General features: G+C 39.7%; 1 protein-coding gene across 2 annotated transcripts in view; it reads left to right on the top strand.

Moving 5' to 3' along the window:
- Positions 1-24,948, top strand: part of fat2 (FAT atypical cadherin 2) — a 36,266-nt gene that overhangs the window by 6,975 nt on the left and 4,343 nt on the right. The window contains exons 3-21 of one of the 2 annotated variants that reach the window (XM_027003592.3): positions 500-811; positions 2,568-2,626; positions 2,961-3,272; positions 3,465-3,675; positions 5,525-5,664; positions 5,993-6,268; positions 6,487-6,697; positions 7,732-11,778; positions 12,060-12,256; positions 12,438-12,591; positions 13,186-13,419; positions 14,087-14,476; positions 18,518-18,729; positions 19,219-19,356; positions 19,600-19,743; positions 20,346-20,543; positions 20,781-21,573; positions 21,941-22,095; positions 24,183-24,615. In XM_027003592.3, coding sequence (XP_026859393.3) covers positions 500-811; positions 2,568-2,626; positions 2,961-3,272; positions 3,465-3,675; positions 5,525-5,664; positions 5,993-6,268; positions 6,487-6,697; positions 7,732-11,778; positions 12,060-12,256; positions 12,438-12,591; positions 13,186-13,419; positions 14,087-14,476; positions 18,518-18,729; positions 19,219-19,356; positions 19,600-19,743; positions 20,346-20,543; positions 20,781-21,573; positions 21,941-22,095; positions 24,183-24,615 — 8,616 coding nt within the window. Of the gene's footprint in view, positions 1-499; positions 812-2,567; positions 2,627-2,960; positions 3,273-3,464; positions 3,676-5,524; positions 5,665-5,992; positions 6,269-6,486; positions 6,698-7,731; positions 11,779-12,059; positions 12,257-12,437; positions 12,592-13,185; positions 13,420-14,086; positions 14,477-18,517; positions 18,730-19,218; positions 19,357-19,599; positions 19,744-20,345; positions 20,544-20,780; positions 21,574-21,940; positions 22,096-24,182; positions 24,616-24,948 lie in introns of those variants that run through there. The other variant, XM_081698776.1, reaches the window with a different exon arrangement.

Genomic DNA, 24,948 nt, shown 5'->3' with positions numbered 1-24,948 from the left:
CTAGTCTATCGGTTTTACTTTACTGTACTAGCTGTTGGGTTTACCGATCTTCTTTATGTCATACTTGTCTTTTGCATGTTGAAGAGATTTTCTGTAGCCAAAACAACTGCTTCATATTAAATGGCTTATAGATCAAATTATTTCAGCCTTCTCATATTCTTATAAATTACAGTGTAAGAATTGAAGATGCAGCTTAACACCTAGTGTACTGTTTACACATTTTATGAGTCTTTGTTATTTGTCTAGTACAGTACTTTGCAGCATTCAAATTTTGAAAAAACAAAAAAACAAAAGAAAAATAAAATCCAGAACATTTGTCAGAAATCTCAAAATTTAAATACACATGGATGCTACAGGTTACACTTTAATTACATGTTGAAAAATGAAGCTGGAAAAAATGCTGAAGATCGAGGTACATTACTGTGAATTTCAGTTACAGTGAATATGATCCCAACACCCTCTATTTCAAAAGTTGAAATCTTCATGATTCTCTTCACAGGAATGATTCAAACTGCAGACACACTGGATAGGGAGACTGTTCCACACTACTGGCTGACTGTGTATGCCACTGATCTGGGCACTGTTCCCCTTATGTCCTGGACTGAGGTGTACATCGAGGTTTTGGACATTAACGACAATCCTCCTGAGTTGTCCCAACCTGTCTACTTTGCTTCTGTCCAAGAAAATCTGCCGCAAGACAAATTTGTATTGAAAGTGGCTGCCACAGATGTAGACAAGTCTTCAGAGGGGAAGATAACATTCAAAATTCTGGATTCTCAGCGCACACATTTTGCAATCAACTCAAAAACAGGTGAACAACTCACTTCACTTCATTTGAATAAGGGTCCTTAATTTTCAAACAATTGCATTTTCAAACAATTGCTTTAAATGTACTTTGTATTGGTAGTTGTTGGATTTCTGTCAAGATTTTTTTTTGTGTGTGGGTTTATAAAAGCATAAATGGCTAAAAATACTTACATAATGTGTGCAAGATATGATTGTCATGGAAGGTCATATTATTTTAGTATTAAAAAGCATAAATGGTTAACAATATTTAAATAATATGTGCACTATGTGACAACTCAATAGACTAATACAAGTGCAGGCACAAACTAGGTGTAACCAAGGGGGTATAAGAGTAAGTTTGTGAATAGACTAAATAGCCTGATTACTCTATACAAAATGATCATTTTGATCATTTTTCAGTGATGGGGAAAGCACTGCTTCCCTAAAGCACAAAAAGTCCAAAATTACCTTATCTCAAACCTGTAGATTAGTCATGGTTGTAAAAATGCTCCTAGGGAAATTACAATAGCATTAACCTGTATCACAGGCTTAAACTCGTCTGTTCAGGGCTTCTCATTTCTTTGTTGCTCTATTAGCTCCACCCCAAGTCCCGTTAAGAACAGGGGACATTACGACAGTTAAATGCACACTGAGGTGTATGTCTGAAAGCCTTCATGTGTTGTTAAATTGAACTTTTTTGAGAGCTGCTAGACATGAAGCAAACTACAGCAGAGTTAATTACTGTTACTGTAAAGGTAAAGTTGGTAATAAACCTTTATAAAGGTAATATTTTAATAAACTAAACTGAAGTTTAAGTTATTATGATGAAGGAAGAGCTTTGGCAACCACTCGCAGCATAGATGGATTCATACAAATGTTAAGTCAGGAATGACTATTAACATCGATATATCCAAAGCCAAATTAACCATATAGAAGAGACAAACCTACAGATTCCTTCCTCTGGCGAAAGGTGCTCTGTATTCCCATGTTAGAACAGGAAAGTTAACTTTTTTTTTTTTAATACAGAGACCAGTATGACTAAGCTAAGATAACCGCTTTAACAGCACAGTGTAGAAAAACATGTGGGATAACTTATATGTGGAATTGCCAAAGAAAAACAGCTCTATGGTGGAGCGCGACTAGAGTTTATAATTCATAAAGTCAGTGTATCTTAATGGTAAAGAAAATGTTTAATGTGTATTTGGTTTATATATAGATTTAGGTAACAACATATCTCATTCCTTAGTTGGTGGATGTTAACGCTAAAAACACACTTTCTTTAATGACTTTAACAGGCGTCACCTGCCTAAATACAAACAATCGTAAAAATCCAGCAGGGTTTGTTTTGAGTGTTGTTGCAGAAGGACCCAGCGGGTATGACAGCCTGACAGCGGTTATTTTTTTGGTGGTAAACAAGCTAAACTGACAAATTCCACCAAAATTGCTGTCAAATTTCAGGGCTCGAGCTAGCTTTCCATACTCAGTTGTAAGAAACTTTAATACAGTACAGGAAAATCATTGCATGCATTGCTTATTGGCACATCATGGCTTTGCTGCAGTGTATCTTAAAAATTAAATAAATGAAGAAATAAATGGTAAAGAATGTCCAAATGACCTCGTGTAAACAACAGAGCTAAATAAATAAACTCTGCCAAGAAAGTAAAGCCGTGGGAAAAGAGTGTGAAATCTTCACTCTGAGGTACACAAGCAGGTGTGCCACCCATCTAGGCGCAGTGCCATTGACCAGTTAATCTGCTCTTCCTGTGTCTGTGTTTACTTAGGTGTGATCAGCACCCTGTCGGCTCTGGACCGCGAACAAAAACCAGAGCACATTATTGAGGTGAGCGCACCTGCTAATTCTAATTTATTTGATCAGGAGCGAAGCACGAGTCTGATCCTTTCACTTATTGTTCAATGAATATTTGTATTTCCAGATTGCGCCACTTTATAAATCTTAAAATGACAGAATTTAACAGTATTAACTAATAGGACTTTAATTTCCTACAAAAGTACAAATAATGATGTTAGAAAAATTGTTTATTTTGGTCCACACATGCAGTGGATCATAGCGGGAAGTTACACATTATATGTGAGAATATAGCATGCAGCTTTGTTCTTAAACAGTACTCATAATCATTATCTATGTTAGCATTTTTCACTTCTGCGATTTGCAGGTAATTGTGTGTGATAATGGGGTTCCTGCACTACGCTCCACTGCCACAGTGGTCATTCAAGTGCTGGATGAGAATGACAACAGCCCTCAATTCAGTCACAAGCTTTTCCAGGTTAAACTGCCAGAGCGCCAAAGCACAGCACTTCCCCAGCATGTCTACAGGATGCTCGCCCATGATGACGATGTAGGCCTCAATGGCATGATCACGTACACCCTGGTGGACAATATGGATCGGCGATTTGATGTCCATCCCACAACGGGGGTGGTAACAGCCACAGGGGAGTTCGGGCAAGGCAACTATAGCATCCTAATGGTAAACTACTCACAAATACTGCCATTTATACTTTACTACCTCACTACCTCATTGCAACTTCCACCTTTATTCATTTAGTTAGCAAATAATAGTCAGGCATGCAAAAAATAAATTAAAAGGAAATCATGTTTTCTCAGGAAAGGAAAAACATATGCAACTGTACATGTGCTATCTGTCTCTTGGGTGTCATAGATAAAAGCCACAGACCATGGTAGCCCTGCGCGAATGTCCAAGGCACGTCTGGATGTGGAATGGCTCCCACAGCCAGAGTCTAGTTCCACACTGCTTGCCTTTGACGAGGCCCACTTCAACTTTGCCGTCATGGAGACAGACCCTGTCACTCACATGGTGGGAATCATTAGCACCGAGATCACTTCAAGCCTCCTATGGTTTGACATCATAGGTGAGTGCATGACTATCATTATTCCTTCCTCCCTGGCACTCCTCAGTAACTGTCAACATGACCACATGGCACAAATATGTCCCAGTACTGTTTGAAGATAATCCCATGTAATTGACTGCCAGTACTGGCAGAACAAAAGCAAATGATAGAGTTTATTGGTGACTATTCATTGTGCAAAAATCAATTAATCTAAGCATATAGAAAAGATTACAGATACAGTTTTGTAACTGATGTAAATCTGAATCAGACCCAAACTATTTATTTTCTTATAATTGACTTAGGATATGATAACTATTCGATGTAGATTTGCACATTAAGTAAACACTAGTATGTTTTTATTCAAGTTTAGCACAATTTGAAAGGACACAGGTAGAAGTGCCATTGTACCTGTACTGCTGAAGGGTAGGCTTGGGTTCTCTATGATGTGTTTCCACATTGTCTGAGCCAGGAGACAAAGCTCCAACTGTGACCTGTTTTCTCAGATGGTAGGCCAATGTCCTGTGTCCTTGCCTCTCCTCCATAAGTCTCCTAGTGGCTGGACAAGTAGCAATGGCTCTTGGCTTTACCTCCAGGAAGGGATTTGTTCTTACCTTCACACTGCTTTTTAGCTCAGCTTCTATAACTCAGGTAGAAATTAACTTTGGCAGAAATGTATCAGGGACAGAGTAACCATTCCACTGTATTAAGAATATGGGCTATATTACTCGGGTCTGCTCTGGGAATAATCAAATGTTTCAGACATTGCATATTTGAGAAAATGACATCTTCCTCAGAGTACTAGTCTTTGTACTGGCTGTGCTTTAAATATACTTAACACAGTGAGAATCTCATACATTTATGAATACACAATTTTTCAAATCAGCAATTTGGCATAGTTTTGAGCTACACTATATTCTCTATGAAGTGTGTGCCTTCACTTTTACAGTGTAGCTTTAGCCCTTTCTAGAGAAAACAATTGTTTATTGATTAGAACCGAATGAAACAGAGACTGCTTCAAACAGCCTTTTTTCAGAAACTCCATTAAGATCAGTCACCAAGGCCTCCATCAAGATCAGTCAGCTCTGTATTAGACACACCTGGTTAAGGGCTCTGGATGAGTAAAAAGGACATCAAGCCCTATCAGTCCATTCAACACACATTTGGAGAATGCGTTGATCACAGTGAAATAGGTTTATGGCCCACTCCAAAGCTTCAGTCCATCTAAAATGAGACTAGTGAGCTTTCAAAAGGTGGATTTCTTAATAAACACCATCTGCCAAAGCAGGCATGGGTTTACCCCTACTGACTGAGACGTCTGTTCTGAGTGTGTGCATGCCAAACATTTTCCCTGAAACAATTGTTTTGTTCTTAAATACCCTGCAACTCAGGAGGAGACTTTTCAAGTGACCTTGTTTTCTGTTAAAAATACACTAGACAGCAGATGAAAGCTGAAGATGCACAGCGCTTATACTTAAAGTGCTTATACTTAGTCCTGTCATTGGCTCTCATTAAGTTGGATGAGTGAGCACCCCATGCTCAAGCATGCATGTGAATTGTGTGACACTGGTTTTCATCGAGCCTTACTCATGCAGGTTTGAGCTCTACTTGACTGGAGTGGCCGTTGGTTAAAGGGGCCAGCCCTGTACAAAGATTAATCATGTCACTCAGTTAAACAGGTTTTGTTTAGTTCGGTTTGAATTGCATGCCACCTGGGTCTTACTGTCACAATATTTCATTCTACTTGCTCTTCTTACACCAATACATGCAAGTCCATGTGCAGCTCTTCTGAGAGATGCTGATAATTGCCCCACAGATGCCCTGGGACTCCCCCCAAAGGGTTGGTTTCTAATCAGCTGGTGTTATCTTTTAGGTGGTGATGAGGACCAGGACTTTTACATAGAGAAGGACACAGGGAGTGTTCTAATAGCCAGATGCCTGGATGCAGGCAAAAGATCGAATTACAACCTCACCATCAGTGTTACGGATGGCTCTCAGATGATAACTACTCAGGTAAAGGCATATGTATCACATGTTGGAGCAAGACTCATTAATGTCTCTCTGACTTTATTATTGCTGTAGAGTGCAAAAGAAGTTCAGAATGATAAGAATGACTGTGTGGTTTCTTTTGCCCCAGGCAAAAAAATACTTGGTCTGCAAAGAACTTGCAAAACATTTGTAGCGCTTCCCAGTGTAGAATAGTAGTGCGGTGTAGATATAGCAATGTCTGACATACATCAGATTTAATGTTCACTTAAATGACAGTTAAGAAAACTGGGATGTGTCAGAGATTCCTCAAACAAATCTTTAGGCATTGCCTTATTTTCCTCCTGACCTTCAGGCATATATCCGAGTGTTGGATATGAATGAGCATCGGCCAGAGTTCCTGAAAACTCTATATGAGGTTAGAGTTCCGGAGGACACAGCTCCATGGAAAGAGATCCTGCAGATCAGTGCCCATGATGCCGACACAAACAGCAGGCTGGTCTACTCCATTCACAGCAGCCTTCACCCAGACAGCCTCAAGTATTTCCACCTGGATCCAAAGAGTGGAGTGCTTGTTCTGACTGATGAGCTGGACTATGAGGCCTTCTCTATGCACATTCTTATTGTTATGGTAAAATGCTTCTTATGTCACCACAGATGAGCTACATGATCATATTTTATCATTAGTTGTTAGGTGATAATCGCTATACCTGCAATTATTCAAACCTCCAACAAATTTAGACAGCTTTTTAAAGCAAACCAAAGAGTAGTATATTATATTGATTTTAATTAAGCGATACTTATTTTTATCAGGAGAAATGTACCATCCTATATGTTTTTGTTATGCAGGTCCGAGATCAGGAGATTCCAGTGAAGAGGAACTTTGTAAAAGCTGTGGTGCATGTCGAGGACTGTAACGATTACACACCCTCTTTCATGAGCACTCATTATGATGGAAGCATCATCAACCTGGCTTCAGCTGGTACTGAGGTGCTTCGAGTCAAAGCTTTGGATAAAGACAAAGGCAGTAATGCTGAGATAGTGTATTCCATTCACTCAGGTGAGAGCATAATAGCTGTCAAACCTATTTTGTTTTCTTGCACGCTATTTTAAGTTTATTATAACTGCTTTAAAACAAGAGTATTAATTCCACAGCTCTATAGTACTTTAGTTGCTTGTTTCTTATATATTACTACTACACACATATCTTATAAATTTCCAAGTATTGCAAATAGTTCAACTTACTTGACAGACGCTACACATAAGTCCAGGTGAGTAATGGATAACACCTGAAGAAAATGTGATAGATTATATAGAAAGTAAAATAGTTGTAATAACAACTCAAGAAATATGAGAAATGGAATTGTAATTGCAGGTAATCTGTGAATCTGTTTACTCTTCTCTCCTTTTATTCACCCTGTGAATTAATCAGCAATTTAGGCATATCATAAATTAAATTAATTATTACTAAATAAGTTTTTTGGTAAAAGAATACACAATTGCAACCACTAGAAGTATTGGTCAACAGATGCTTTTACAGTTAGCAAAGTTCCATAATAATGTTTTTGTTCATATCTACATAGTTAATCTATCTTCTAAACTTCACTTTCACATATTTACAAATGTAGCAATGAATAACTATTACCAATGTGTTGATAAGGACACATTTAGAAAGTGAACAAAAAATTACTCGCAAAGCAAATGATGTTGATTTGTAAAACCCTCCACCTCAAGAGAATATATCATGTCATGGGACTGGGGCTAGCTTACCAACAAAATGTCAGCAGGAATGTTAGTTTCATTTCCTTTCAAACAAACAAAAATATGGCCCTTCCTTGTGGAAATGTTCAGGTCTGGGATACATTCAACACACATAATTTTACAATGTTTTTTTTTTTTTAATTTATCTAGTTTTTTGTTAATGATTTAGAAAATACTCTTTGAACTGACAAAGTTTTTTTTCTGAGCTAAAACTCAATTCCTACTGGATTTTTCCTCTTAAACTGCTGAGGTTTATTTTAGTTCATTCACAACCATTTATGATATCAAGGCAAGTTAGTAACAATGTAATAATTTAATTCTTTCTCTCAACAGGAAATACAGATGAAGCATTTGAAATTGATCAGCAGACAGGAGGCATCCGTGTGGCTAAGTCATTAGATAAGCTCACCCAGGACCAGTACCATCTCACTGTGAAAGCCACTGACCAGGGCTTTCCACAGCGCAGTGATCTCTGCACCATCAGCATTCATGTGAAGCTGTCTGAGCACACAGCACCCAAGTTCACCCAGGATGAATACTTTACTGAAATAAGTGAAGCCAGTCCTTCAGGCACTCCTGTGCTCTCTGTCTCGGTCAGTTCTCCATCTGCTGTAAATTTCAGGATCAAAGATGGTGACCCTAATGGGATTTTCCACATCAATTTCAACTCTGGGCAGCTGTATGTCCAAAAACCCCTTAATTTTGAAGAGTGCCTCTCATACCGCTTGTTAATAAGAGCCTCAAATACAGCTGGGGTCTCATCAGACGCTGTCGTTTATGTGTATGTTATCGATGAAAATGACAATGCCCCTGTTTTCCTTCAGGACAACTACTTTGGACAGATCATTGAGTCTGCACCTATGAACAGCATGGTAATGGGTGAGAACAACACCCCACTGGTAATCAAGGCCTCAGATGCTGACAAGGATTCTAATGCTCTACTAGTCTTCCAGATCCAAGAGCCTAAGGCGCAGAAAGTGTTTAAAATAGATCCAAGCATGGGCACCATCTCTTTAGTATCTGTGCTGGACTTTGAGACTACCCCTGAGTTTGTCTTTAGTGTTCAGGTGAAGGACTCTGGAGAACCCTCTCTAAGTGCTGCCAAACCATGCAGAGTTACCATTCATGTCCTAGATTTTAATGACTGCCCCCCTAAATTTACACTACCCATCTATATGGCTTCCATTGTGGATCCTGTCTTTAAAGACACAAAAATCATCCAAGTAATGGCTCATGATGCAGATTCATCTGTTTTGTACAGTATTCCAGAGACTAATCACAAAAATGTATTTAAAATAGATCAACTAACTGGAGAAATTTCAGTGAATGAAGAGTCTGACTTCCTGTCACATTATGAACTTAAAGTTATAGCGTCAGATGGCTTATACAAAGACACTGCTTTAGTGAAAGTTAATGTAACTAAAATAAAAAAGACTAGTCTGAAGTTTGAGGAGAGGATGCATATGGGCACTGTAATGGAAAACACTACAACTATAAAAACCTTAACTGTATTAAGGGCCAGAGGTAGCTACCTCAATGAACCACTGATATACTCTGTTCTGAACCCAGGGGATAAGTTTTCAATTGTGTCATCATCAGGAGTACTGCAGACAACGGGTATTCCCTTTGACAGGGAGGAACAGGATGAGTATGATTTGGCTGTAGAGGTCAGAGACATGAGAAATCCACCACGTATAGCTGTCACTCAAGTCAAGGTCTATATAGATGATATCAATGACAATGCACCCATCATATCAAACCTTCCCCACACCCTGATGATATCTGAGGAGACTGAAGCAGGGGATGTTCTCTTTCAAGTTCTGGCGACTGATGATGACACCGGTGAAAATGGATCTATAATATTTACATTAGAGGACCATTTTAATCTCTTCAGGATTGATCCTTATATTGGTGATGTATCCCTTCAGCGACCCCTAGACTTTGAGTCTTTGAATAAGTATGTGCTTATTGTGCGAGCTTCTGATGAGGGTGAGCCCAGTCTGTCAGCTTGGGGAGAACTGTACGTCCAAGTGCAAAACCGCTCCCATCCTATATTTCAGAGTCTGTTTTACCCTTTGAGACTGCCTGAAAACATTACTCCTTATACAACCATCCTGCATGTGCAAGCAAGAAACCCAGAGGGCTATCGTCTTATCTACAATCTTGAAGAAGAAAATGCCTCTAAATATTTTCACATCGACTTCAAAACAGGAATGTTGAGTGTCACAGATTTTTTAGACTATGAGACACAAACAAAGCACCTTTTGACTGTTCGGGCCACAGACTCTGTGACTGGCACTTTTGCAGAGGCAAAAGTAGAGATAAATGTGGAGGATATCAATGATAATAGTCCTGTCTTTGAGAATCTTACTTATACAACAGAACTGTTAGAAGGTCTACCAGTAGGCACATCTGTAATAGAGGTTTCAGCCCTTGACAAAGATTCGGGGAGAAACAAAGACATAACTTACCAAATAGCTGACACAGGGAAAAATGAAAATGAGTTTTTTAAAATTGATCCACTAATTGGTCTTTTAGTAACATCACAGGTGTTGGACTATGAGAGCACTCAACAATTTCATCTGATAATCAGAGTCACAGATAGAGGTACACCACCTCTCAGCAGTGAAGCTCATGTTTTTGTGAATGTTATAGATGTCAATGACAACCCTCCAAACTTCAGCGAGTCTCTCTACCAAGCCTCTCTGGATGAAGAGGCCAGCTGTGGTCACATAGTCATCAAAATCCAGGCCTCAGATCCTGATAGCAAGGACAATCTCCAATATAAAATTATCTCAGGTAATGAAGGGAGGTACTTTGCTATCAATGAAACATCAGGTCTTATCTCATTTTCCAATGTTTGCAAGAAAAATCTGGATCAGTTTTACAACCTTACAGTTGCAGTTTCGGATGGTGTCTTTCAAAAGACTGCTCCTGTAAATATTGATATGACCAGCAGCAACAGACATAGCCCCTACTTCAACCAGGATGTTTATGAAGCTGAATTGGCTGAGAATGCAGAGGCAGGGACACGTGTGATTCGTCTGGCAGCCATTGATCCTGATGACGGACCATATGGAAGTGTGGACTACACAATTATTAACAAGCTTGCAGATGAAAAATTTTCTATTGACAATGAAGGACAGATTGTGACCTCTCAACCTTTGGATAGAGAGAATCCCTCACAAAGAGTGATTGCCATTAAGATCATGGCTAAGGATGGTGGTGGCAGAGTAGGTTTTTGCACTGTGAAGATCATTCTCACAGATGAGAATGACAATGCCCCTCAATTTAAAGCCTCACAATACCATGTCTCAATTCAGTCTACAGTAAATAAAGGTTCTCCAGTTATTCAAATAATGGCTTATGATGCTGACGACGGCAAGAATGCAGATGTCACCTATGCAGTGGATGAAGCTGAGGAAGTGACAGAGGAGGTGATTGAGATTAATCCCTTTACTGGTGTAGTCAGCATCAAAGAGAGCTTAGTTGGAATGGAGAACAAGATATTCAATTTCAAAGTCCAGGCTCAAGATGGAAGCATTCCATTTTACAACTCTTCTGTGCCAGTACAGGTTAAGGTTGTACCACCAGAGGTGCCCTTACCAAGGTTTACTGAACCACTATATACATTCTCAGCATCTGAGGATCTTTCCATTGGCTATGAAATAGGCACAGTTAAAGCTGATGCAGACATGCCACTAATATACAGCTTAGTAGATGGTAACACTGTGGAAAGCAACAAAGACCAGGTTTTTGCTCTTGATAAAGACAGCGGCACCCTTGTGGTGCAGAAGAATATCGACTATGAGAAGACCAAGTGGTATCAGATAGATGTTATTGCTCAGGGTAATCACAATGGCACAGATGTAGCTTCTCTGGTGTCCGTTAGCATCCAGGTACAGGATGTGAATGACAATCAGCCCATGTTTGATGCGGACCCGTATAAGGCAATATTGGCTGAAAATATGCCTGCTGGAACCACTGTCATCCAGGTGACAGCTAATGATCCAGACAAAGATTCTAATGGAAAGGTCACCTACACTCTGGAACCAGAGGCTGATGATGTTAATCAGATCTTCACCATTGACTCACAGACTGGCTGGATCACCACTTTGAAAGAGACAGACTGTGAAACCAAACAGTTTTACAGGTTCTATGTCGTGGCTACTGATCATGGAAGCAGCGTCAAGCTTTCATCATCTGTTTTTCTTGAAGTGACAGTAACAGATGAAAATGACAGTCCACCTCAGTTCACAGAGGACTTATATCAGGCTTCTGTCGTTGAGAACAGCAGACCTGGGGAAGTGATAGTTACTCTGACAACTATAGATAATGATGTGTCTCTAGACAACAGACAGGTCACCTGCTATATAACAGGTAAGTCAAATCATGGCTATCGGAATGAAACACAAAGAAAAAGAAACGATTGTGGACATTATCACCGCACTTAAATGACATTACAGTTTTTGGTATATTCTTGGATTTGTAATTTTGAGACATAAATTTGGTCAGATTATACTATACTCTGTTCAGAACAGGTCTGGTATGGTTTAATGTTATATCACATTGTATTACTCTTAGAATGTATAATTATTTAAAATTAACCTTTTAAATTGATGTACTGAATGTTTATGTTTGCCTGTCAACCTTCTCTGAAGATGGAGACCCACTGGGCCAGTTCTCAGTTACTGCAGTTGGAAAAGAGTGCAGGGTTACACCCAATGGTTCACTTGACAGAGAAGTCAAAGACAAACACACCCTTAGGATAGTAGCCACTGATGGAAAATATCAAACGACTGCCACAGTGGAGATCCATGTTCTTGATATTAATGACAACAGTCCATTGTGCGAACAAGTAAGTTATGCATTCTTTCACAAAAATCAACAAAGAATTAACCTTTTCTGAAATTATTCATAATTCAAAACTTAATTAACTACCTAAATAAAGCATAATGTTGACAAATGCCATTAAGAGCTTAAGATGATAATTAAGTCTAAACATATGCATTTTCCAATTCTTCCCATTCCTTTTGTAGTTGCTTTACACTGAAGCAGTCATGGAAAATTCCCCATCAGGACTGTTCATTCTGAAGGTCTCTGCCTCTGATCCAGACATTGGCACGAATGGACAAGTCTCGTTCACTCTTCATGGTCCGAATGCAGACAAGTTTCATCTTGACTCCAAATCTGGTAAAATCTATATATATATTTTGCTTCCTTGAATAGCACAAAGAGATGTCCTTTTTTCTACAGTTAGAGATATGTAAATTTTTTACTAATACTTTTGTAAAGCATTCAAAACAACACATAAGACAATAAATGTTATTCAGAGACACCTGATAAGTTTGAGGTTCTTTTTCATCAGTTGTTATTGCTTGGTTTATCTTTCATGTGCCCTCACTGGTTCCTGTGCTTCTTAGCTAAGATCATCATGTCCTCAGAATATCATATCAGATTACTAAAATCAGAAATGTTTGGAATTATGTTAGAAGCAATCCAGGCTATGGAGGACTGTGCACTGCCTTTGGATATAAATCTCTGTTGTCTATGTGGGGTTTTAAGAACAATTTAACAAAGTGCCTTTTAATGTCTATAAACAATTTTTTTCCAAAACCACTACCGATACTTAAATAACCATAATTGCTCAAAGCACTGTTGTTAGTATTTGTAAAATTGTAACTTCTTATAACATGATATTTGAAATGCTTTACACCTTTATGTCCATGGTCACTACTTAACATTTCAGAGTAAATCATGACACAAACAAGCTTTTGTTGTATACAGGGGAACTGTTCACTGTTGCTGTGTTGGACCGGGAGAAGGAAACGGAGTATGATCTAGTCGTCAAGGCAAGTGATGGAGGTGGACGCTCGTGCCAGGCCGACATTGTGCTTATGGTACAGGATATGAATGACAACCCACCACGGTTCTCCACTGATCACTATGAAGTGACTGTCTTCGACAACACCACAATTAGAACACCTATTGCAGTCATCTATGCCAAAGACCCAGACACAGGTATGCCATTACTACATTAAAGCACAATGATCAGAATGTCACTTATCCAACCAAGAACGTGTAGGGTCATTTTGCATGTCTAAAATTGTTTTACTGGTATCTGAGATACTGAACAGAAAGATAAACATTTCCTAAATGCCTTTATTGAAGGCTCCAATTTCTTTAGATTAAGCAAGAGCAGGAAGGAGAGAGAGAATGGAGGTGTGTTGTGTTTGATATGAGAGTGAAAGCAGGGAAACACTATTAGGGAGTGTTAAACCACACCTGGATATGTGTGAAGACATGTACAGTATCCACTATAGCTTCTGGCCCAGGGCTGTTTTTTTTTCAGAGCAACCTTTACCCCATTTGTGACACGTAAACACTAACAGCTACAAAATACTTTCAGGTGTTTTATTCATTCCTCCTTGGCTACCTAACCAGGAAAAAGGTGCATTTAATTTTAATGTATGATTGTTTAATATATAATTTAATTCAGATCTGGATTTCCAGTTTTGATTCCTTTGGTAAACAATATAAGCTCATATTACTATGACCTACATCTTTAAAATTCTAATCTTTAATCAAATGCAGTGACATCCGTATGAATTATACAGGTTCAGTTATGCTTTATGAACAAGGTGAGCACTGTGCACTCAGGCTGCCGTCCTCTCCTCCTGTTTGCCAGGCATAAACTCTGAGGTGAGATACTCCCTGCAAGGAGCAGACAGTGGATTCTTCTCTCTGGATGAGATTTCAGGGATGCTGCGCTTGGAGCACTCTCTGGTCGATGAAGCTCAGTCCATGTTTGAGCTGAGAGTGAAAGCCACAGACCGGGGCCTCCCTCACCACCTCTTCTCCTTGGCCAAGGTCACTGTGCACATCATAGACCTGAGTGACTACCAGCCTGTGTTCCTGAGCCCTGAATACACAGCCCAGATCCTGGAATCGGTGCCGATAGGGACAGAGGTACTCAGTGTTTCCGCCCTCACCAGAGATGGCACTGGGAGTGAACCTGTCCGATATTCTATTGTCTCTGGCAATGAGGATGGGAGATTCCAGATTGATCAAGAGAAAGGTAAGTTTGCATTTCATTAATATGAGATGTTCATCTAAATGGTTAGGTTAGCCTAATTAATTTTCAATGATAAATGATTCTCTGACCAATTTTCATAGAACTAGTGGATTAAACTAAACATACTAGTGTATGTTATTGATTTTGTCCATATGGATTTGGTAAATTAAACTGCCAAATGAATTTGTTGTTCATTTTATTCATTTATTCATAATACACATTGAAAAAAATGCCAATACAAAACTAATAGTAATTATAGTTTATTAACTGTTTGCATTGTTGAATGCATTTGTGCATTATTGGTGAGAGTATTATTTATCTCAATAATGTATTACACTTGTTTAATGTAAGTAAATGCGGGTAAATATTGAATACTCTTGTGTGATGCATGTGCAATGAAATCATATCTAACATGGCTCTATTTGAATGGTGAGCCTTATGCAAGAGGTGAGTTGCAATCCTTAAAAACCAGAATTGCACAAACAATAAAGAGACAGAGGGCTTATATTACTGTGTAGACTCTTTGTCTGCTGATGGCCTCTTGGGCCAGGCTGCATGTAAAAAGCCTGTCAGGCTTCACCATGAGGATTAGTGGGGGCAGAGCTGGAGAGCCAGTGCTAGCATGCTGTTTGGCCACAGAGATCATTTCAGCTTCTTTCATTTACCTTGTAGTTTCTCTGTTTCTAGAAGTAGATCCCGATCTCATCTCCTATTGGCCTTCATCCTATAGAATTCTTTGTTTGGAATTTATCTAATTTCTTTACAGCTGTTGATCAAGGCTATGCCTGTATTAGAGCAATAATGCACCATTGTTGCTTTTCCACTCTGTGTGTTTTATATTTATAATTGTTGGGCTGGAACATCTTTTTGGCTGTCCTCTGGAGGGATCTTTTTATCCTGGACTGTGTGTGGTTTTTAGTATCTCTAAACTTCCTTGACTCTTTTATTCAGATCCATTGTTTGGTAGTTCATTTACCTTTCTCTTTTAACTGATTTATATGTTGGTTGATGTTCTTTTTCTGTAATGAGGGATTTGGGTCATATGACTTGACTCAGACTTGATTTGTAATTGTCGTAATTGTAGACTTGATTGAGAACATATAAAACACGACTATGGTTTGCGGATACGTGATTCAAGACTTGATTTGCACTTAAAGTGGCTTGGTAAAGATTCAAAATTCTGTCAATTCTTAATTTGTATTCTATAATTTACAGGTGATTTGACTGTGCAACAAAATTTTAACTTTTTTGTTGCACAAAATAAAATAGGTGGACCTTATAGTAATTTTTATGCTGAATTTGAATCTATTTTTAGAATGTTTCTATCGTATGTTTTTTTTTTTTAAATGACAGGGCAAAAAAAAATTACATTAACTATACTTATTCATAAATCAGACTCTTATTTCTGTTATTACACTACAAACTTACACCTAAAATATACAATGTATGATTTTTGCCTATATTTGGCCTCAAGAACATCCCTCTTCAGTGTGCAGCAATAGTCTTCCAACGTGGAGGGGATCCAATTTCCTTGATACTGCTTACAAGTATATACGAGTATACTTTAACAAAAAAAAACCCCAAAAAAACTGTGGGATTCAGTGTGCAAAAATACATAAGTAATTGGGTATTTTTGCACAAAGCAAAATCATCTTTGACCACTGTTTTTTATTTATTCATTTTTTGTTACAAGATGCCAGACTGATCTTAAAATTGTAAGTAGTTTAAAAAAACCTCTGTGAGCACTGATTAGATCTACTTTATCTTGAATTCTTCTCTGACATTCATTCAGCTTCATGTCTTAAACATTAACAGTTATTTAAGGGCGAGTATGGCAGAGGGAAGTCATTTGTATACCAAGGTTAAACTAATGATAGAGGCAAAGGCAGCGTGTGCCATAAAAACACAGTATCAACAAATTTGCGGCCTACATAAACACACAATTGACAACTTCTGGCTTCATTGGGTGGATAACAGACTCTTTGGAAACTTGCTTAAGTTAACACTGCAGACTTCACTTGATTAGCACAGACATGACTTGTTTGAATGCAAGTGCACACTTGTCTTGACTCGACATGTTTGATCCTGTGCCACATTGCTTCATACTTGTCTTGTGACTCAGAATGACTTGGAAAGTTAAAGACATTATATTTACTTGTCCTTATGTGTGATGCACTTCTATTGTAAATTTCAATTTAGTCATCTTCTTTTTTTCTTTTAATTTTGTATGGTACAGAATGTGCACTATACTTGGTAATAATGATATAACAAAGCAGGACTGTCAAAATATCAGATTTTCACTACATGATTACATGCATATATATATATATATGTGTGTGTGTGTGTGTGTGTGTGTGTGTGTGTGTGTGTGTGTGTGTGTGTGTGTGTGTAATACATTATATATATTGATATATAATTATATTCATATGCAATTTTAATAAAACATATACAAGTCTCTGCTCCTTTAAGAGAAACCAAACCCAATGATCATGTGCTGATCATGCAGCTGCTTGGTGTGTAGTAGTGCAAAAGGGTTGAAAGCAGAGAGCTGCATATGTGCAGGCTACAGCTCCCTTAGCGTTACAGGCTTTTATGTTATGTTACATAACCTAAAGAGAGTGATGTTTGTCTAATTAATATATGCTATAATATACTATAATATATAATAGTTAAGTATGTTGCTAGAGTTAAATGTTTATTCGCCTAGGATGCATGACCTAATACTGATAATAGCTTATACTCCTTTAGTTTTTCAAGTTTAGTTGGTTTAGTATTAACCTGATTTATGATTTAAACAATCATTAATGTAAATTTATGTTTGTTGATATTAGTTGTTAAGCTAAGTGGTAGGCTGCTACATTAATTATCATAGCTGTAATGTTAACCAGTGCTAACGTATAAAATTGTTTTGTTCTTTCCTGTATTATTTCAGACAACATGACTCTACCTTGTATAAAAATCAATGTTTCAAGCCCAGTAAATTTCCAGGTTTACCACAAAAAATATCTGCCTTAGTTACTGACCAGTTTTTATTCTCTGTCTTGCATGGAAAATAAATCATGTATACAAACATTTGAGCAAACAAACCTTTATTTACAGGAGGGGAAATGTGGACAGCGTCCAGTATTATAGCAGCTGAGCTTTGGCCAAAAACCTTGAATGAGTAGAAAGACTGGAGACAGGACTACTTGTTGAAACCTGGATTCTTGTCACAAGCAAGAATGTAGTGAGTTGTGCAAGTTTTGGGCCCTCCAATTTTATTATAATAGAACGCAAGTAGACTGGCTGGAGACCCAATTACTGAAGCCTGCACCTAGCTATACACAGTTCACTGCAGAGGAAATAAGAAAAATGATGCCTAATCAATATTTCTCTCAGTATTGAACTTTACTGTTCAATTGTATTATTCAGTGAAGACACATATTGAAATAATATCTGGCCAAGAAGGCAATCATTAAATGGGCATATATTATGTTTGGTTGTTAATGTAACATTGCTTTGTTAATGAAATATAAAATCTTAAAATTTTTACTTATTGAATCACTTTTCTGACTAATAAATAGGTAGGTGTTAAATTTTCTAATTAGCCTGAAATTGAGATGGTAATTAAATAAGGCATTTATATGAAAAAGAATAGGGTTTTACATTAACAGTATGATAAGAAACGCTTTGGTTTTGTGAAAACCAAAGTTGCTTATAGTATAGTTACATATGTCAGTATGACAACTTTGAGTTACATTTTAGTCAGTGTACTTTGGAAAGGGAACTAATTTAATCAGGAAACAAGCCCAGACTGTAGGCCTGAAATAGGCCTATGCATATTGTGTTGTTTCATACTTTCATGAAAGTCAAGTTCATTCTTTCTCTCTCAAACTTAGAACACCACCTAACTACTGGATGCTCTTTGCCAGGGAGGTTAACTGTGTATGTCCTTACTTCAGCCATGTTCATTCTGACCGGAACATTCACACAATATCTTTGTCATGCACTACGTTTTATCCAGGAAGTCTGGAATAGCTGTGATATTGTCGCCTTGTGCCGCAGGTGTCCTGTGGGTGAATGCTGCACTGGACTTTGAGCTGTGCCGCGAATATTACCTGTCAGTGGAGGGGGCACGAGACAAGGCATCGATGTCTGACATTGCCATGGTTATTATCAACATCACTGACATCAATGACAACCCACCCGTCTTCAGCCGCAGTGACTTCAGTGCTGAAATCGCGGAGGATATCTTGCCTGGAGACATGGTGATGCAGGTATAGTCAACAGGCTCTCTCACCTGTCACTGCCATCAGAACTGATAACGCTATCAAATGAGGCCAGCGCGGGCTGTTTCCTGGTCCAAACTGCCCTTCTCATGTGCGCTTGAACATACAGTTAGACACCCAGAAACGCTCAGATAGTCAGAAAAACCTTTATGTCTGTCGTTTGTCTCAATTCTATACTGAGTTACCACTCAATTTTACTCAACCGTTTGAGCTCTCTGTACTCATGTGGGCTAGGCTGTAAGGTATGTACTGGACTCTGGGGACTGCTAGTTCTGTGTAGTAGTAGGCAGGAAAGTGTGTGCTGTGCAGTGGTGTGTGAGGGTCGATGCAAGCTGTCAGATCACAGCAGTGATTTTAGGGAGAGGTTCTTACACAGCTTTGCCACAGTTAGGTGTTGACACTCATGACGACAGATTTCTCTGCTCTCTGCTATTCTCTTTCTCTCTTTTTCTTTCGTCCTCTTCTTCCCACCCTTAGGTGACAGCAGTCGACCTTGATGGGCCACTGAACAACCACATCCACTACTCCATTGTGAGTGGTGACCCACAGCAACAGTTCAGCATCGATCGTCGCACTGGCCACATTACAGTGCGTTCTGCGCTGGACAGGGAAGAGGTGAGAACATTCACCACTGAGAGGCTATAGAGGCTGACGGCAAGCCCGGGCTCTGGTCCTGACGCACCTCTCCTCCCTCAACAAGCACAGACCTGTTGCCTTTGGTTTCAGTTACCTGAATCAACAGAGAAAAAATGTTTGCTCGCTACCCAACTCACAGTTGGTTTGTGTATTCTTTGTCCACAACAGAACATACGTCAGAGTAGTTTGACAGTGCTAATCTGCTTGACATGTCTCTTTCAGAAAACACACTACTCGTTAACCGTACAGGCTGCAGATGAGGGCCTGCCTCCTCTGTCCTCGGCTGTCCAGGTGACAGTGACAGTGTCTGATGTCAATGACAACCCCCCTGTCTTCTCTCAGACCACCTACAACCTTGTCCTGCAGGTATGGAGGCAGGGTTGCTTCTTTGTCCTGGGTTAATCCTGGTCCACTGCTCTGCTCAGGCATGTCGAATGACTAGACCGCATCTCGGTGGCCAGCGAGCCATGCTTAATACAGCTATGGATTTGCTCCTGTGCCGTTTTGCCTGCAGTGGTATTTGCTGTGGTGGTTTACCCCTTTGAACTCAGCCCAGCTTGTGTCCTCTAATTACTGTGCTACCTCTGCTGACTTGGAAACCCTGTTTATAGCCCATTTACCTTCACCCAAGGTGTCCGTGTCTTCCATGCAGTCAGACTGTTTGGCACAATGGAGGATACCCTTCTCTGTCTGCTCGAGCACTGCTCAGAGCCAAGTTGCTGGCTTTGGGCGAGTTCTTTAGCCTTAGCTGTGCTTTTATCTTTGTTCCGGAAGAATCTGGCTTTTGCAAGCAGCCCAGTGGCCCATTATTAATCTGGGAATAGCTAGAAACAGACATTCAACCTAACAACAATGTTACTCTTTGTTATTATTTCTTTGTGCTGGTAATGACATGAGCCATTGTTTTGTGCTGTAAAAGTTCATTTCATCTGCATGTTCTTTGATTCTGTGGTGTTGTTTTATGGCAGGAAGGAGAGGCTGTGGGTAGTGGTGTTCTGCAGATGTTGGTCAGCGACAGGGACATGCCCCAGAATGGCCCTCCTTTTTCTTACCACATTGTGTCAGGAAATGAGGGCAGACATTTCTACGTGGACCAGGGAGGACTGCTGTCCCTCTCTTCCCCACTAGGAAAAAGAGGAAAGCCTCAGCACCTACTCAAAATTCAGGTGAAATGTTATGTATTAACTAAGGTTATGAACACAAAAGGTATAAGAATTTTAATGAAAGTTCAAATGAAATTATATGTGTCAAGATACATTCATCAATGAAAATACCTCACTACTGAAAATCTACCTTAAAGAAAACAGAGACATATTGTTGCAAAGCAAATTAGTTCATACTTTAATATCTTTAAAAGCTGTGGAGACAGTGTATTTTATGATGTATGAATATTATCTCAACAGGTCACTGACAATGGCCACCCCCCACTCTCCTCCATATGTGTGGTTAAAATCAATGTCACTGAGGAGAGCAAATATCCTCCCACTGTGGCCCCACTGGAGGTCTACATAACCATGACTGAGGAGACCTTCCCCAGACGGGTCATTGGTAAGATCCATGCCTCTGACCAGGACCCCAAGGACATCTTGTCGTACAGGCTGGAATCCACCCATGGGGGGCTGTTCTCTGTGGACTCCGCTGGGAAGGTAGTGGCAGAGCAGGCTCTTCGATCTGGCCTGTACCCTCTCAATGTGAGCGTGTCTGATGGCAAGTTTAATGTGTGGGCTACTGTGTGGGTCCATGTGTGGACAGCCTCACAGCAGGCTCTGGACCAGGGCTTCACCCTGCAGCTGGCTGGCCTGTCTGCTGAGGAGTTCGTGGCCGACCACTGGCGGGGCCTACAGCGCAGCCTGGGTGCTGAGCTGAACGTGCCCAGGCAGGAACTGCACATCGCCAGCCTGCAGCAGGAAAGCAGCCCCGGCAGCCTGGAGGTACTGCTGGTGCGCAGGACCCAGGATGGCTCGGTCCGGCCCATAGCTAGCCACCGTCTAGCCACAGCTCTGGCTCACGTGGAAGACAACCTTGGTCTGAGCGTGCTCAGGGTGCGGCATGGCAACTGTGCTGGTATTGCCTGCCTTCCGCAGGGCTGCAGAAACTCTGTGTTGATGAAGGAGGAGAGAGTGAGCCACTACGGCACAGCGCGGGCAAGCTTCATCACCCCACAGCACAGCTGGGAGAGCATCTGCTCCTGCAATGGTAGGTGCCTGCCCCTCAGATGACTCTTGGCCATGTTCCATTGATGATTAGCAGAGATCCAAGAGCTGCAGATTGTTATTATGTGTTATTTAATCACTGCTCTGTTTTGGTATGAGCAAAGGAAATAAAAGAGAAGAATTCACATTCTTGTATCTGAATGATTCTTAAGGTTAGAATGGTAAAGATAACATAGGCTAGATCAATTTCCTCATGTAACAGTCAGATATTATTTCTATCTCTCTGCATATGTACACAACATTGTCCTATAGCCAAACATTTGTTTTGGAACATTGGGTTAGTGTTAAAATAATTTCTCAATTAACTGCAAAGCATTGATCAGTATCGATCAATTTGTGATGTATTTTAGAATCAGCTGTGAGATTTGATGGACATGGTTATTTGAAGTACCTTTATCGGACAGAGGAGGAAAAAGAAAATTTCCACCTGTCTCTCCGAATCAAGACATTTGATGCTGAATGCACAGTGATGACCACAAATGCGTCTGACTGGGGGACACTGCAGGTACTACAGCTCATAATCCACAACTGGCAAAAATATTTGGACAGGTACAGACCTGTGCACAACAAAGCTGAAAGAAAACTTGATTCTGGTGAAATCAACATGTCATGAAGACAATGCCAGAAACAATAGCACAAAAAGATTTTTTTTTTTGTGAGATGCACTAGCTCACCAGTTTAATCTTTAGGTTTGCTCTCTGTCCTCACTCTCTTAATAACTGGACGCATATCAGATCATGGAAATCCTGTAAAGAACATTATCTTGCAGACCAGAGTGCCTTTGTACTCCACATCATTTGATTTAGCATTTGACTCAGTTGGTCGGTGTTATGATAAATGATTGCCGAACTTCACTTCCCTGACGTTCTTTCAGAGGTTCGGTGAAGGCACTAGGTTTGTCTGATCTAGATTAATCTAGCAAGCCACATAATGTTTGGAGATTGAGTGGCATGTAGGAAGACAGCCTGCAGGTGCTGCACCACAAATGACATGTACAGAAAAATTTGCATGACTCTACATAGCAGGATAGGTAAAGGAAGCACAGAGTACTCCACAATCAAATCGCAACCTCCACTTTAAAGATATGGCATCTCTCCCACACGGGCCTTTATTTTTTTTCCCATTGTAACAGAACATTCAAAAAGTGGTTTGAGTCATCAGAAGTGTCATCTCTGCATTTCCAGATTTACCCCAGGGTGTTAAATCTTGCCATACCAGCCTGTATTATTGTCAGAAAAGGCTTCAAAATGAATAATGAACCCTGGCCAGCTAATAATTGTCTCACTCATGCATTTACTCTTTTGTCTTCATGGAGAGGCTGACAAGATACATGATACAGTTTGTGTTTCTTTAGGGTGGTATTGTTCCATTGTACCAATTATCAATTTGTATACAACCTCAATATTCTCAGCTGTAAGAAGACACCATTCATCCCCTGGAAACTCTAGGAGTTCAATTGACTTATCCTCTGGCTATTTCTTATTGTCTGTACCCTTATAAGTAATTACCTTTCAAATGGAAATTGGGTTGATTTGAACAAAGCCATCACCATGACAAAACAGAAGCAAGAAAAGATGACTTGTCAGTTAAGCAGCGGTAACATTTATAAAAACTGATAACTACCATCTAACATTATTAAAGGCAACAAGCATCCTGACTGGACACAAAGCAGGAAACAGATGCTCTTAAATAACCAGAGTCGGAAAAAGAAGCACTAATTGAGATTTTTTTTTTTATCTAACTAGACTGTGCAATTCAGGTCTGTCTAGATGTCACATGCTTTTCTGACCTGGGGCTCTAAATAAAAAAAGAACTTTTTCATTCCTGCCACAGCTGGCAAACATCATCAAGATGATGCTGAAAACAGATAATTTAATGCTTTGATATCACCAGAAAGGTCAAATCATATTATGTTTTCTAATGACAGAGCTCCATGCCTTTTTTACACATTACATTGGAAGACTCTGCCACAGCAAATAAGTGGCCTGCATGAAGATGATAATTGTTATGCTTACAAATTTTAGATTAAAAAGTATTAATAAGAAGATTATTGAAGAAAGTTATGCATTGCAGAAAAATGAATATCCGAAAACTGGCTTGCCAGGTCTTAATGTCTAGTAATACTATTTATAAAGTAAACCCTCTTTGTGTTTCAAACCTGACATCTGTACTTAACTGAAAGATTTACTGAAATCCACCTACATTTCAGGCACCTAGAAACAAATATGAGGTCTGGTAACAAGTGCTGGATGATACAATTTTTTTTTTTTTCTGGATATGTCATAGGTGTTGCACATTCAGTCAATTTATCAGTCACAAATTAGAAATTGCCTGTGATTGTTGGGCAGTATTGTTTATATGGGAAAGATAACAAAGTTGGAAATGATCACTGAAATAGTGACAATTTATTAATTGTTTGGAAACCAGACAGGAACTCAATTTTCCAAATGAAGCTGTAGCCTGAAAGTGTGTTTAAAAAAAACAAAAGCAAAAATAAAAATCATCTTAAAAAAACATTCTAATAGTATCTGTGTTTTAGCACTTAACCACTTGTGTGATGAATATTTTTTTACTCTGGCTGTATCTGTCCAGCTGGTGGATCGGGAGCTGCTGTTCCACTATGGGTGTGGGAACTCACTCCCTGGAAGCCTGACAGTGAGGGGCTACCCCGTAGCTGATGGCCACTGGCACCACATTGCAGTGGAGGTCAATGGGACAGCGTTGAGGCTCACTGTTGACAGCATGCACTCCATCGTTTTGGACTTACCGGAGCCTTGCAGGCTGACCCAAGCCCATGGGACCCTTCTGCTCGCCAGTACTGGGACCAACACTACTGTGCCGGGCCTCAAAGGCTGCATGGACAATGTGGAGTTTAATGGGCAGCCGTTGAGGACAGAGGTGGCCGTAAAGAGTCTGGGCTCACAGGGAAACAGGCTCTTTGGTGTCTTCCAATGCTGTACAGCAGATGGCTGTGCCAGTAACCCTTGTGAAAATGGAGGAAAGTGTGAGGAGAACTTGACTGGAGGTGAGGGTTAAAACACTATGCAGTGATGGGTGTGCAGACCAATGCTGTGCACTGTGCAAATGAAACAGTAGTCAGACCGAATTTAGCATTTTGCATTGCCATAGCAAGTAATAATTAGCATCAGCGGGGAATAAATAAGCAATAAGCTCAATTTAGATGATGTATTGTGCTAAATGTCTACAGTGATGACAAATTACAGATAAGCACTACGTGCATTTTTTATTCTCAAAAGAGTTGTATTACTTGAATGTAGTTTTCCAAATATGACCGATTAGGGACGTTCAGCATCAGATTGGGTAGCAAAGAAGTTATTGTTTGCACTTGTTATAAGGT

Source organism: Electrophorus electricus, chromosome 16 (genome assembly GCF_041902795.1).
Source record: "Electrophorus electricus isolate QZ-2024a chromosome 16, ASM4190279v1, whole genome shotgun sequence".
NCBI classification, from domain to species: domain Eukaryota; kingdom Metazoa; phylum Chordata; class Actinopteri; order Gymnotiformes; family Gymnotidae; genus Electrophorus; species Electrophorus electricus.
Note: the sequence above shows the minus strand (reverse complement) of the source record. Positions and strands in the feature narration are given on the sequence as shown.